Consider the following 15,836-nt stretch of genomic DNA (forward strand, 5'->3'; position numbering starts at 1 on the left):
TCATATGTTACCATGATAAAATGTTTTTGTATCAGTCAATATTAATTTTTACAATAAATGCCAAATGATCTTTTCTTTAGTTTAAAGGCTGGTTTTCTGGTCCTGAATGAAAACTGGACAAACCAGCTGTAGTTTGAAGGTATCTGTGAAAGATACAACAACAACAGCAGCAACATAAAAGACAAAACAAAATGAAGATGACACAAAAAAAAAACACAAGGGAAAAAAAACACTTAAAAGACACAAAAAGATAAAAACAGTGTAAAAATGCAACAAGACTAAATTAATATAAAAGACGAAACATGACAAAACATAAAAAACATAAGACGCAACAAGACGACAAGTGTCACGTTCAGTGATTTAATATGTATTTGTGTGTGTGTGTGTGTGTGTGTGTGTGTGTGTGTGATAGATCTCACGCCACTGAATCAAAATAAATGAATGGAATTTCAGTTATAATTAAAAAGGATATAACCATCAAAGTATTTTGTGATCCACAACTATTTTTGTCACAAGTCCCAAACAGTTTATTATCCTCCGTATTTTGCATTTTTTAGTGAAATCAGATATTTTCCTATATTTGATTTACTGATCATGTAGATGTTCATAAAAGCTCAGAATAAATTCAAAGGTTATAGAGTAAATCAGAAAACACATATCATTATAGATCATTATCTGAACATAAACTTTGGATGACAGTATTTTTATTTTTGTGAACTACAACTACATACACACAAAGTTTGTTTAACCCATAAAGACCCAGTTCTACTTTTGTGTCAGTTCCCAAATGATTTTTTCTCCATTTTTAACCGTTTTTAAGTGATTTATCACCATTTATTATAAACTTATTCTCTGTATTTTGCATTTTTCAGTGTAAATCCTGTATTTTTCAATATTTAATTCACCGATCATGTAAATGTTCATTAAAGATTAGATTGAAGTTGCGGAGAAAACTGAAGAAAAACTGTTCTTTTCAGTCTAGTCTCTCATTAACTGAACATAAACCCAGTGTGTCCATCCACTGTCACTGATCCAACTCCATGGTTTTTACTGGTGAATCAATATTGTAGATAATGACGGTGTTTCCATGGTAACTACGGAGCTTCTGAATGTCCAAATGGGTCATATCTGATGACCATGAAAAGACGACAAACTGTATTTTACACCAATTATTTACATGTATTGATAGGATTAGTGGATCAACAGGTATTAAACAGTTTAGATCAGTAGATGGTTTAGGTTAAAGGTGAATGTTTGGGTGTTTATGGGTTAACGTGACAATGTGGAGAAAATAAACCCTAAGAGTAAAATAAAAATGTATAAACACATGCAACAGTCTCTGAAAATTATCCTAATATAATGTAAAAATGATATAATAATATGATGTATAGAACACATCCCATTAGAATAACCCTGAACCGTCCGCCTTATGAACACACACAGATGAACTTAAACATTGTATATGTGTTTACCTCTCTGGTGTTCGCTGTTGTTGTCGTGATGTTTCCTCTCGTCTTTGAGTGGCAGCTGGTGGCTCAGGGCTGATGAGAGCGCCAACAGGCTGGCGGCGCTGGCCCCGGGGGGCAGTGGGGGCTGGAGGCCCGCCGGGTGGGGGGTGAGGGGTACAGGTATGGCGTGGCCATGGGAGAGGTGCTGAGCCTGGAGCTGCTGCTGCTGAAGCACAAACACACACATGATTAAGGCTTCACAGGACTGGGCAGGTAATCCACTCCAATCCATTACAAAAAACATTCCATTACAATTTTCCTCAATCAAAACTTCATTTCCTTAATTTCTCTGCTGTTAAACATCGGTTCCACTGTTGTGTTTCACACGGACGCTTATTGTGATGCACATGACGCCAGGATCTACACACAGTTGTATGTTAGTTCCATGTTCAGTTGGTATTGAGGTTTTGCACAAATGTCACATGATCACATGGTTTTCTGTTTACAACGCCATATTGGTAGGCAAGCTTTCCTTGGATTGTACAATGTGTTAAATGATGGACCTGCTAAACTCCTGTGTGCCGTTTATTCCTTAGCTTTCACCAAGTATAAGTTCGGCATACAGACCGCTGGGTTCCATTGGTGGCAGCGGTGGTTCTGTTCTGCTAACCGCTGTTTATAGTTATTACCGCGGTTAGCGTAGCTTCTCAGTATAGTTAGCCTGCGTGCCTGTGGTGCTTAGCAGCATGGGAAAAAAGAATTGTCATCATGTGGTACGGTGATGAAGACCCCTTTAAACCTACCAGGAGGGCTTCCCCTGGACTATCATCCCATAGAGAGAGAGTGATTGTGGATCTACCTGCTCCCTTTGCTGGTGAGGGAGCTGGAAGTGGCAGTCGGAGCTACGGCGGGCGACACCGGTGAGTTCAGCTGGAGCTGGTGACAATACTCCCCACCTGTCTGTGCAAGTCTGCTTTTCTACTATGGGACAGCCTTCCTGATGCGATCAAGTCAAATTATGCGGCCGTGAAAGACAAGATGGGATCGGCTTTTGGACAGAGACACTTAATGGACCGTTTTAGAGCTAACATATCGGCTCATTCACGAGTTCTGGGGCAGAGCTTGGAGGTGTACGCGGCTGATGTGAGCCGGCTGGAGCTGGTACTCGTGTTTTTGCCTCCGAGTTGCCCGCGCATCACTGTTGTTAATAAACACTGAAACTCGTCTATGGTGCCTTTATCACAAGCAGACATACTCGCAAATAACAAAACACGCAAACATGAGTCCAAAGAAAAACACGATATAAAGCAACAGTTCTGACTTTCTGGATCCAGATAGCGTGCCTACCAATATGGCGGTGTAAACAACAATCACATGACCAGTGACGTCAGCTGCAAGTCCTCAATAAGCAGAGGTGCCAAGTAACAAAGTACAAATACTTACCTTACTTAAGTAGAAATTTTGGTTATCTATACTTTACTGGAGTAATTATTTTTCAGCCGACTTTTTACTTGTACTCCTGTCAGATCCCTGTCTGTTCTGCTCCCTTTTCTCATCTCTCTCTTTCTTTCTCTCTCTCTCTCTCTCTCTCAGCCACACCTTCCAATCAGCCTAACTCCGTCCACTTGTGTCCTCAGCTGAAGCCCATTAGACTGGCCATATATATTCACCCCTCTGCTCTTTGTCATTTGCCAGATTGTTTCTTCATTCGTGTGTTATTCTCCAGTGTTTTTCTCCTGCCTGAACCTTCTGATCCTGACCCTGTTCATTCTGACCCGACCTGCCTGCCGCCTGGATTCCTACCTGCCTGCCTGTCCGCTTCCCCGGTAAACGACCTGCCTTTGTTTGACCAGGTCTCACTGCCTGAACCCCGGATGATCAACCGGCCTCCCGTCCCCGACCACATCTCCTGCCTTCGCCCCTCTGGTCCTGTTTGGATACCCCGGTTCCCGACCCATCGCCTGTCCCAGACTCACCTGCTGTCTGTCCCTTGCCTGTTGCTTGTTTAACTGTTAATAAAGAATGTTACAGACTCTAGCTCTGTGGTTCTGCTCTTGGGTCCTCCATTGTACACGTTTCAACTCCATACATTTTCACACAATCATCTGTACTTTTGACTCCTTACATTTGAAAAATAGCCTCGTTACTCCTATTTCATTCTGGCTTGTCATCGTTCAAATAAATAAAACTATCCAGATGAATCGCTCCATCCAGATAGAGTGAATTTGATTGTGACTGGATTAGAAGTATAAACATATACCACTCTGACACCCTATTGGTTTGTACATGATCCATCCCACCTGACTTTTTTACACCATCCCAATACGTATATTCAACTAGTCATATCTTCAGCTCCATCAAACACATGTTAATGCTCAGTAGGACACATTTATGGTTCTTTAATACATTTGCATTGTTCTAAAATGCGTTCATTTTCAGTGTTCATACATGTGGCTGAAACAGGTAGACTAGTGCATCCCAAATGTTTCTACATTAACATTTTAATGTAACATTATAACATTATGGCCTTTAGAAACATGTTTTTTAGGAGGTGGGGTAGTGTACTACAGGCCCCTGTGGAGCCGCCTAAGCTTTTGTCCTAATGACATTTTTTCCTCCTTATATTTACTTTTATACTTTAAGTAGTTTTGAAACCAGTACTTTTACACTTTTATTAGAGTAAAAAGCTTGAGTTGATACTTCAGCTTCTGAAGTCTGTTTAAACCCTAGAATCTATACTTCTACCTGAGGAATGAATGGAAATATGTTTGACACCTCGGGGTATGGGTTAGTCAGTTGGATTCAAATTTGTTGAAGATTGCGCTGACATATTGTTTATACAAAGGGTGACTGAAAAGTTTTGAGCCTAACATGGAAAGGATTAAGATGTGAAGACCAAATTTGGTCCATGAAATCTTTCACATATCTTAATCCTGTCCACTAAATTTCTTGGTCATAGCAATCTTTTTCCCTGTTTTACAGGTCCCTGAACTTTCTGTATCAAGTGTTTCCTGAAAAAATGGACAAATTTGAGTATGGGGCTGTCACCAAGTACGCATACGACCTTTGCCTTCTTTGGGGTTGGTGACATGGGATGTTTCCATTGTTTTGACTGCTCCTTGGTCTCAGGCTGATAGTGATGGACCCAAGTCTCATCCATAGTCTCAAATCAGCCCGATACTCAAGTTTGTCCATTTTTCAGGAAACACTTGATACAGAAAGTTCAGGGAGCTGTAAAACAGGGGAAAAGATTGCTATGACCAAGAAATTTAGTGGATAGGATTAAGATATGTGAAAGATTTCATGGATCAAATTTGGTCTTCATATCTTAATCCTTTCCATGTTAGGCTCAAAACTTTTCAGTCGCCCCTCGTAGATGTCACTGGACTGGTTTAGTGTCGTTTAAATCTATAGATATTTTTATATATACTTTTATACTGTTGTTAACAGCTGTTGTTGCTTCTACATAGATTTTTTTTATATATTCTTTTACTTTTATACTTTTTGTGGGTGTTGTTTCTGGTTCTCGCATAAGGTAGAAATTGTCATTTTTATAGATGTCTGTTTTACATTTTTACAATTTTTTTTAACCATTTATTCGAATAATTGAATTGAATCAAAGCGAAGAACACAATGGATAGATTTAATTGATTACAAAACTAATCAATAGCTGCAGTTCTAGTGAGAAGAGTACATAAGCGTCCATGTGAAACACAACAGTGGAACCAATGTTGAACAGTAGAGAAATTAAGGAAACGAAGCTTCGATTCAGGAAAAAAGTAATGGAATCATTTTTTAAATTGATTTGAATCGCTTAGTCGATTAGTCATTTCAGCTCTAGACTATTTATTTAGTGTATGTTAAACATAATTTTAAACTTAGGGTTGTTAAAACTGACCAGTGAATTAATAAAGAGGAGGCTCTACACTGTCGTCCACATTATAACACATAAATGAGTATGTTTCTGTGCCTGGGAATCTGATGAAACTGGAAACCCACACTCTGTTTAGAACGCTGAGAAAACGCAGAACAAGGGTCACAACGAGATTTGATAAAAGTCAAATGTAAAGGATGATTCTTCTCAGACTCATTTAATTCCACTGTCGTTTTCTCTGTGTCAGGTTTTCTTCTGGATCTTTGAGCATTTTATATTCTGTCACTTTCTTTTTCGTTGTGCGTGTGTATGCGTGTGTGTGCATGTGTGTGTGCGTGTGTGTGTGTGTGTGCGTGTGTGTGTGTGTGTGTGTGTGTGTGTGTGTGTGCAGAACACCCACTCCAATGATGGCGTTGAGTTCAGCCATGGTGACCTGCTTGGCTCTCTCCACCGCCTGCACCACCTGCTGCTGATGCTGACACAGACAGACACACAGACAGACAAACAGGCACACAGACAGACAGACACACAGACAGACAAACAGACACACAGACAGACAGACACACAGACAGACAAACAGGCACACAGACAGACAGACACACAGACAGACAAACAGACACACAGACAGACAGACAGACACACAGACAGACACAGACAGTGAGACAGAACAGAAAAGAACAGTAATATTCAGTACTGGTTGGCAGACCTGTTGCCCTGGGACAAGGTTATAATAGTTTTGGATTTTTCATTATAGTTTAGTTTTATTTAGTTTTGACTTTTTTTCTCTGCTGCAGTTAGTTACCTCCGCCAAGGAGGTTATGTTTTTGCCAGGGTTTGTTTGTTTGTCTGTCTGTCTGTCTGTTTGTCTGTCCGTTAGCGTGCAACATCACTCAAAAAGTTATGGACAGATTTTGATGAAATTTTCAGGGTTTGTTGCAAATGGGATAAGGAAGAAATGATTAAATTTTGGTGGTGATCGGGGGTGGGGGGGCCCACGGGGGGGGGCACTGATCAGCCTTGGCGGAGGTCTGCGCTCTCCGAATGATTCTAGTTTTAATTAGTTTTTAGAGCAGGTTTGCTAGTTTTTATGAGTTTTCATTTCTTTCTAAATGCTTAGTTTCAGTTTAGTTTTAGTATAAATTTTAGTTTTGTCTTATCTTTTATCTTCTTCTCCGTCATATTCAAATAAATCCCAGACAGGACTCTGCTGCTTTCTCCCAACTTCAGTTTCCATGTTTCCAGGTAGAGTGGAGACGAGAAACTGACTATAAACAACAAGTAACAAGAAGTGCCGGACCGTGAAGTACGGTATGGTGCTGCTAGCTAAAATTGCTAGAGCAAAATAAATTGCTTTCGTATCAATCCAACATTGAAAAAGACGAAAACAAAGGGAATTTTATCCATAATTTTTAAACGTTTTAGTTAGTTTTGTAAACACACAATACAGTTTCTGTTAGTTATTGTTTTTTTCTTTTAATGATAGTTATTTCAGTTAACGAAAATGCTTTTTCAATTCTAGTTTTCTTCATTTCATTAGTTTTCGTTAATGATAATAACCTTGCCGAGGGATCGGCCACCGTGGTCCAATCACAGGTTTCAGTTATTGACTCATAATTATAGGCCTATAACCATTATCCGATTTAATGTTAGACCTACAATGAAAGGACAAAATACCAGTTTAGGCCTACTATCAAATTGCTACTGCAGCCTAATACAAGAAGAGTTTAAGTTTCCAAATGAGCCAACGACAAAGCTCTTAAATTCCATGATCCCATGGTGGGATGTCAGGTAGAATATGCAACAGATGGTAATCAATAACCTATATGGTCAACATTAACCCAGAAAGACCCAAACATCCACCTTTAACCTAAACCATCTACTGATGGAACTGTTTAATACCTGTTGATCCACTAATCCTATCAATACATGTCAATAATTGGTGTAAAATACAGTTTGTCATCTTTTCATTTGGATGTTCAGAGGCTCCATAGTTACCGTGGAAACAGTGTCATCTTCTACAACAGTGATTCACCAGTAAAACCCATGAAGTTGGATCAATGACAGTGGATGGACACACTGGGTTTATGTTCAGTTAATGAGAGATTTGACTGAAAAAGACACTTTTTCTTCCATTTTCTCTATTTCTGATCTAATAACCCTTGGCTTTACTCTGAGCTTTTATGAACATCTACATGATCAGTGAATTAAATATAGGAAAATACAGGATTTATACTGAAAAAATGCAAAATACAGAGGATAATATTATAATAAATGGTGATAAATCACTTAAGAAAGGTTGAATATAGAGAGAAAAGTATTTTGGAACTGCAGCAGAAGTAGCACTGGGTCTTTATGGGTTAAAGGCTTGATGAAAATTGCCCTGGAAGACTTGGTCAAAAAAATGTTGAGTTTCTAGAAATGATGATGATGATGATGATGATGATGATGATGATGATGATGATGATGATGATGATGATGACGATGACGACGATGATGATGATGATGATGATGATGATGATGATGAAAATAGAAGACAAATAATAAAAACTGGCTTACAAATCTGCATTATCTGTTGAGACAGTGGATCTGTGCATGGACCATGGCTGACGCCTGTCACTGGTATCACTTCTGTGGAACCATCACAGAATTTGGGGCGATTCCGTGATACCGTCACAGATTTGGAGTTAAGGGTCTGTAGTCATTACATGGAACTCTGTGAGACCAGGTTGACATTCAGACTGGAATTTTAAAAGAGTAATGTGCCATCTCTGAGAGGGAACTACCACAACACTATTACAAATGTATACCTACTACATAAATTACCAATGGAATACTAGATTTATCTGAGGGATGTTCTGAACATCTGAAAAAAAAAAATCAAACTACCTTTATTTTTCCCTTTTTTATCGGTACTAAAAACTGTGATGCAAAGTACTGTTTTCAAACCCAAAGACCAAGCACTAAACTGGAACTGGAACTTGTCACGATTTACAGCCTACATTCAGCGATCAGCAATGTAGCCAGGAAAACAGCGCTCTTACCTTAAAACATATAAAAGCAGCGGACAAAGCCACCAGAACACCCTTCGCTTTGTGGATTACTGTTGTGAGGTCTTATTTTAGGTATTTTAGCAGCTTTTTTTTAAGTCAAAAATGACTGTATGGAAAGTCAATGTCCCATCACTCCTGCTGTGCCCCATGAGAATAAACTAAAAAACTGAAAACTGAAAACAAAATGAATGATAGTTAATGAGAGTAATTTTTCAATTTCAGTTGAGCTGTGTCCATGTTTACATGTTTGTCAATCTAAGATCATTTTACAAATCATGAAAGTCACAATTTGGTGAAAAACTGCTGAAGAATCAGACTGAAAATACTTTCAATTATCTTTTAAAACATCTTACGCGTCGTCAGAAGCACAATTCAAATGGAATCAAAAATGATTTGTCTCATACCCCTGACAGTTAGGGTTTGGGTTATTTTTTTAGACAGTTAGGTGCCATTACGAACACCCAAAGGCTGAGACTTTATCAGGAAATATCTATTAAATGTCAACATTAGCTAATATAGCAGTTATGCTAATATATAACATATGTTACGTAAGTACTGGTGAAGCTCATGACCAATAACTCCACTAGTCTTGTTTCCTTCAATAAGCTGAACCTCTGTGAGGTTGTTTTAGCAGATGAGATAACTGAGTCACACCTGAGGTCAGCCCTTCAGTATGTACAACTTTAAGCCTCAGTATCATATAAAATGGTGAGTTATATTAAAACTCTACACAGTTGTTATTAAGGGAAAACTTAGCCAGTGTTTCCAACTCGTCAGTATTAAAAGATCTGTTTTCTGTCCTAAAAGTCTCTAGAAGGTACTAAATAACATCATCAGCAAATTTGCATAATTATAAATGTTCATGTAATTGTAATGAATGATTTAGGACAGAGGAATAACATTGTGTTAAGAGATAAGTGAGAATAAAAACAGTCTACATATGTTTAGAACTCCAAATGAACTATACTCGGTCAATTCTAGTTTGTTTGTGTTTTTTTCATGTCCCAGTTCCAACCGTCCTCCTTTATCTGGACTTGGGGACCGGCTAAAGTGACCTAAAAGAGACACTCTGGACCAGTTACTGAGGTTAGTTATTGATTTACTGGTTTGTTGGTTTAGTTTTTCTCTTCAGTTTCTTCAGTTTGGTTTGGTTTTTAACCTTATGGTCCACTTAGGAGACAACAAGAAGTCACAGTAAAACAGGAACATTTACAACCAGAATATTTGTAATTTTCAGTCGACATGAACAATGGAAATGGACCAAAAAGAGACAATAGAGAAAACTGTCACTGTCAGTGGGACTGATTTATATTCAGTGATTTGTTTTAGACAAACAACCATACGTGTTTTCACATCAGAGTCTCCAAAAGTCACATAACACCAGAAAAAGGGGATGGATTTGTCACTAGTGTCTTTTTGGATAAATAGTCTCTAGAGGGGTCTGAAAAATCACGAAATATATCAACAAAGTGTGTAAGTGTGTAAAACACCGACTTTTCCATCCACAGACAGACTGTGGGTTTATATGACTGGGACACAGGAAATCATCTGGTGTCATTTACTGGAAAATGGGTGAGTTTTAGGGTTTGAGACACTTTACAAAAGATGAGAAAAGATTACAAACTCAATTTAAAAGTACATCAAATTGTTTTATAGGCTTTTTGAAAAAAGTTGCTAAACCTAAACAACAAAAGTGCCAATGTTGGCGTCAATGAAATTAGCTCTAGAGCAAGGGTGTCCAACCCTGGTCCTCGAGCTCTACTATCCTGCATGTTTTAGATGTATCCCTCTTCAACACACCTGATTCAAATGATAAGCCTATCATCGGGCTCTGCAGAAGTCTGATAATGACTGTCAGGTGTGCTGGAAGAGGGTAACATGCAGGATAGTGGCTCTCCAGGACCAGGGTCTCCCACCCCTAAAGACTAAATAATTTTTTTTTTTACCAGGCTGTGAAGTGGCCACTGCTAGTTTTACAACAGGTCGCAGGGGCGGAGCCTATCCCACCTACATTTCGGGTGAAGGCGGGGTTCATCTTGGACGTGTCTCCAGTTCATTCCAGGGCTGACACACAGAGACCAACTACCAATAACTGTCACATTCACACCTATGGGTGATTTAGATGATCTAATTAACCTATTAAATTCAGCTACTAGTCCATGGGTTTGGATGGTGGGAGGACGCCAGAGAACCCAGAGAGAACCTATGTCAACATGGGGAGAACATGTAAACTCCACACAGAAAGGCCCCCCCTCGGCTGGTGCTGGAGCTGAACCCAGGACCTTCAGTATGGTGAGGTGACAGTACTACCACTGCACCACTGTGTCAGTTTGCAACTTTACTGGTTTCATTTTTCAGCCGTGGAGTTTACGCAAATGAAAGCCCAGTATAGGCTGTACAGTGTCGTGCCTACAGATCGTCACTGCCGAGTGAAAACCTCTTATGTCCAAAACGTTTATTTTTCAGGAAACTGAAAAAACGATGTATATTGTAAATATATGAATGAAGTTAAGAGATGTAGTCAAAAGTTGTTTTCAGCACTTTTCATTGGTTAAATACACTGCCAAAAAAAAGTGGCACATGCAATATTTGACTGCACCACCTGTGGTTCTGATCCCAGGAGACATTCACTGTCACATCTTTTTGCCACATAATGCTTATGTAGTGTCACAATCAGGTCCACAATATTTTTTCCATCCATAGTTGCATTAATTTTTGATTACTGATGATGGAGAATCAACCGCTGCATCAAGTCTTCATCACATCCCACATTAGAGTCTAGACTTTAAGGAGGCGAATCCATGTGTGAAAATGATGTCTCATTCTCCCTGAACCATTCTGTCACAAAGCTGATGATCCTGATCAGTCCTGGAATTGTCCAATCTTTCAGTCGTTAAAGACATGAGAAGACACTTACTGAGTTAAATGAACAGCCTGGACAAAAAAAACAAACTGCCTGGATTTAACTAAGCGAATAGTTCAGATCCTTCCACGGGTCAGTACTGCAGTGGTTCAGAAGGTTTCAGCTGGAACAGGTTACCAACTATGGATGATAAAAATTAGGGATGCACCGATTCCAATACGAGTACTGGGCATCGGCTCCGATACTCAGTGTGTGTACTTGTATTTGTACTCATTTTTTGTAAATAATCTGATACAAATGCATCGATACCACTTATGGCCGTGTGACATTCACAGTTCAGCGCAGCAGGTACGAGGAGGAGGAATAATGTGTGAAGAGTGTGGAGATTTTTCAAAATAAATGACGGTGATAAAAGTAACGCTGACTGCAAGTAACGTTACAGACACAGACAGATACGGACGCAGCGTTCTGTCCGTCCTCTGCGTACATTCCATCCGTTTTCCAGCTGCTGGCGGATGTGTACCCAGACGGAGAATACCAGCAGACACCATGAAGGTAGAGGATCTGTTCAAAGAGCCACTGTGTGAGTTAGAGAAAAACTACTGACACATTTAGGACAACTACCCAGGGCTGGGCCGGGGGGTATGGAGCGGCGCAGACCACCGCCAGCTGAAGTGAAAACGAAACTTATCACTCATTTCTCTTTTCTCTTCCTGTTGAAGCTTTGCTTTTAAACCGTACCAGCGAAAACGCTGCAATATTAGTATCACATTAGTGTTACCTCTGTCATCTCCATGTTTGTTATTACTGACTTTCTTCTTCTTCTTCTCAAAAAAACTTTACTCTTCTTCGTGGTATTTGTCCAGCATGGTTAATTAAGAGCGGCGCCCCCTGGTGGATTAATTGAGAAATGCTTATTCCAACACATTAAATGTCAGTAGCAGCACCTCGTTCCAGTCAGACTAATGACAACGACAATAAAGCACATTTACAAAAGGAACTAAGAACTGGAATGGGATTATTAAGTACTAGTATCGGTACTCGGTATCGGCAAGTATTCAAATGTAAGTACTTGTACTCGTACTCGGTCTGGAAAAAAGTGATATCGGTGCATCCCTAGTAAAAATATTATGAACCTTATTGTGACACTACGTAAGCATAATGTGGCAAAAAAGATGTGACAGTGAATGTCTCCTGTGATCAGAACCACAGGTGGTGCAGTCATATATTGCATGTGTGACTTTCTTTTTGGTCGGGCAGTGTATTTGTAAAACCATCAGGCAAATGTGAAGACTGACCAATAGAATCGTTACAAAAAAAAAAAATGAAAATGGACTTACAAGGTTTCCACCCAACAATGACGAAAAGCAGTTTTCCATCATTCTGGAGCCAATCATCTACACTTTCATCAGATATCATGTAAACTAGGGCTGGGTAAAAAAACGATTTAATCGATTTTAGATCGATCTCATTTTAATTTTGCGTTATCGATTAATAGTGGATGAGATCAATTTTTCAGAGCAGGACCGGGTGTACGCGGAACCGCGGGCGGCTCCATCTTGTGAACCCCTGAGGAAGAGTTGGTCTTACTGTCGAAAAAGACGCGAAAAAGATGCAGAGGGGAAACCTCCTCTGCAGCAGGTCCTCTGGCCTCAAACTTGAACCTGCAGTGTGAAGGAACTGGATGCCCGGCAAGTCGCAGAAGCTGGTCATTCTTGGAATAAAAACTTGGATCCATACTATCACCTATGGCTGAGTATGGAGTTAGAGGAAGAGTAAAGCAACAATGTCTGACCGTTACGCTGCTACCCCCCACACACCCCCCGCGACCAACATTCACGGAGCGCAGACACCCCTGCTCTGCTTCACCCAACAATCACGCAAACACCCCCCCCCCCCCCCCCCCATGTGTGTGCCTCCAGCTATAAAACAGTAATAAGTAATAATAATAAAGATGACACAAAGTCTGACATAAAGATGTCTGTTCTGATCCACTGTAAAAACATGGCAATGTTTGTGTCCTGTTCATTATTTCAGAGCAGATTCAGCTGCTTCCTGCTGAAATGTCATATTTATTTCCTTTCTAATATCAATATTGATCCCAGTACTGATGTGTTGCATGCCTGTGGTACTCAAATAATCAGGTTACAACTCAAAATTGTACTTTGGTATCACTAAATTAATCTGAATCAATCAATTAATACTGAATCGAATTGATATTGAAACAAATCGAATCAAATCGTGATTAATTGATTCAAAACCTTATGAATCGAAATCAAATCGATTATGGAAATTGGCCATGATACCCAGCCCTAGTGTAAACAGTGTCCAGATTCAAAAGCAGCCCTGAACATACTGACCACTGTGTCCATTACAGGAACAGAATATTAGGATATGCAGTTTACTTAAATATAAAACACACAGGCAGCTGATTGGATCTTTTGGGAGTGGAATATGCAAATGAAACAGCGTCTGTACTTAGTTACAGATTCATGTTTATTCAGTGGTCCAAGAGGCCAGGCGTCCTAATAAAACACCTGTTTAGTGGAAGTGAATGAACGCCTGTGTACATTAAAACACACACATATCACCTTACAGTCATATGTTTTATGGTGGGTTTTCACCGGTTTGTTGTCTTCACTGGACTCTTACCCGTCCTGTTTTCTATCCAGTCTGCGTCAGAGACAAATATGCTGAGAGACAGACAGTTAATGGAGCAAAGTCATCCAAAGGGTACAGAGAGAGGAAGACAGATCCAGACAGAGGGAGAGCGAGAGCGAGAGGCTGAGCAGCCAGATTCGACCAGGAGCACAACACATCAAAGTAGGCCAGAGATGAAAGAGCTTATCAGGAGTGGAAATGAACCTGAGCATGAGGTTCAGCTACACCTCTGCAGACGGACACCAGCAGCCTGAACGCCACAAACACACCAACAAACACCCCTTACATGAAGACGCAAAAGGCTTTTAAACACCAACATGAACTACTGCTGCTCACATACAGCCTCCTCTAGTCTTAAAACTCAAAGTGTCTTTTTAATGAACATCTACATATTGTGCAAAAGAATATTTGTTCAAATAGCAGCACCGTCTGGTTTATGAAACTGCTTAGCCTTTTTAATGTGCTACACTTATCACCAGCTATTATGACAATTACTTGCCTTTAACAAACCCAAGAAATTATCCTGGCCTTGGATTTTAAATGTAAAATATCACATAGGATACACATGCCACAGCTAGTTCTGTCACACCTTCCAAATGATGTTTCTTTTTGTCTTTCCCAAGTGATTTTATCACCATTTATGATAATATTATTCTCTGTATTTTGCTTTTTTCAATCACATATTTAATTCACTGATCAGTGTCGTTTTCAGTCCAATCTCTCATTAACTGAACATAAACCCAGTGTGTCCATCCACTGTCAATGATCCAACTCCATGGGTTTTACTGGTGAATCAATGTTGTAGAAGATGACGGTGTTTCCACGGTAACTACAGAGCCTCTGAATGTCCAAATGAGTCATACCTGATGACCAGTGGCGGCTGCTTGCCCTTCAGAGAGAGGAAGCTCATTGTCGGCTTACATTAAAAAAAATGTCAAGTTATTTAAACATAAATTCATCCCTCCGTTCCTTTTTAAGGAAATGGTCAGTGACCTTATCGTACCAAGTAGGCGTCTTTTCCAGGGACTGGACCAGTGTCCTCTCAATGTCCAGCAGAGCTGGGCTGCTTAGACGGCCTTGGCCCATTGTGTTGCAGGTGTAGGACTTCAGCCTTTTTAAACAAGAGATGATCCTTTCACTCCGACCTAGCCGACAGTTTGATTGATTTAACTATCTACAAAACAATATTAAACTCAAAAAAGAAATGATTAAATTATGTAACTGAAACAAGAAAACATTGAAATTATGTTAAATTGAAACAAGGAAGTACAATGAGTGTGTTTTATTTACAGTGCAAGAAATGAACGAGTAATTTCGTAGTGGTTTCTCTCTCGATTTCACAGCAGAAGTGACGGTATTAAACTGAACTCTGTCAAGTGAAGGAGTAGATCTCAAAATCGCTGTCAATCAAATGAGATTCAGCCTTTCGACTGATCCTCCAATCAGTGCACAGAATCCTGGCGTCCAGCCCGGCCGAGCTCCGCCCACAGCTCTATTCACCCCCAGAGACACTGAACGTCTGGGGGCGGGACAACATCGTGGCATTTATCCAATTACCGTCCAGTTTTGAGGCAATGAAAAAAACTGTTCCACTCAGTCCCATTGAAGTGCATGGACACTGAGCGTCTACGGCAAATGCACTGAGCAGAGATCGAATGAGAAAACAGTGCAACGGGAATGTATGAGAAGTGAACAACATCGAGTCCATTGATTTGTGATAAAGCTGATTCTGAACGAACTCGTCTGTGAGATGAACGTGTTCTAACACATTTGTAGTCAATGAAATGTCAACACAACCGTACATATTTGACCATTTAATTTTCATAATTTTAGGGAAAGCCTGGCTTCCCTTGCAGTCTATGAGAAATCGCCTGTGCTGATGACCATGAGAAGATGAATAACTGTATTTTGCACCAATTATTGACATGCATTGATAGGAT

The 15,836-nt window shown here is 39.9% G+C and overlaps 1 protein-coding gene across 2 annotated transcripts in view; it reads right to left on the reverse strand.

Moving 5' to 3' along the window:
• Positions 1 to 15,836, reverse strand: part of LOC115425186 (transducin-like enhancer protein 4) — a 106,148-nt gene that overhangs the window by 52,980 nt on the left and 37,332 nt on the right. The window contains exons 6-7 of one of the 2 annotated variants that reach the window (XM_030142568.1): positions 5,723 to 5,797; positions 1,473 to 1,671 (exon numbers count right to left, since the gene is read on the reverse strand). In XM_030142568.1, the coding sequence (XP_029998428.1) occupies positions 1,473 to 1,671; positions 5,723 to 5,797 (274 nt within the window). Of the gene's footprint in view, positions 1 to 1,472; positions 1,675 to 5,722; positions 5,798 to 15,836 lie in introns of both variants that reach the window. The other variant, XM_030142567.1, reaches the window with a different exon arrangement.

The sequence above is a fragment of the Sphaeramia orbicularis genome, chromosome 9 (genome assembly GCF_902148855.1).
Source record: "Sphaeramia orbicularis chromosome 9, fSphaOr1.1, whole genome shotgun sequence".
Lineage (NCBI taxonomy): Eukaryota > Metazoa > Chordata > Actinopteri > Kurtiformes > Apogonidae > Sphaeramia > Sphaeramia orbicularis.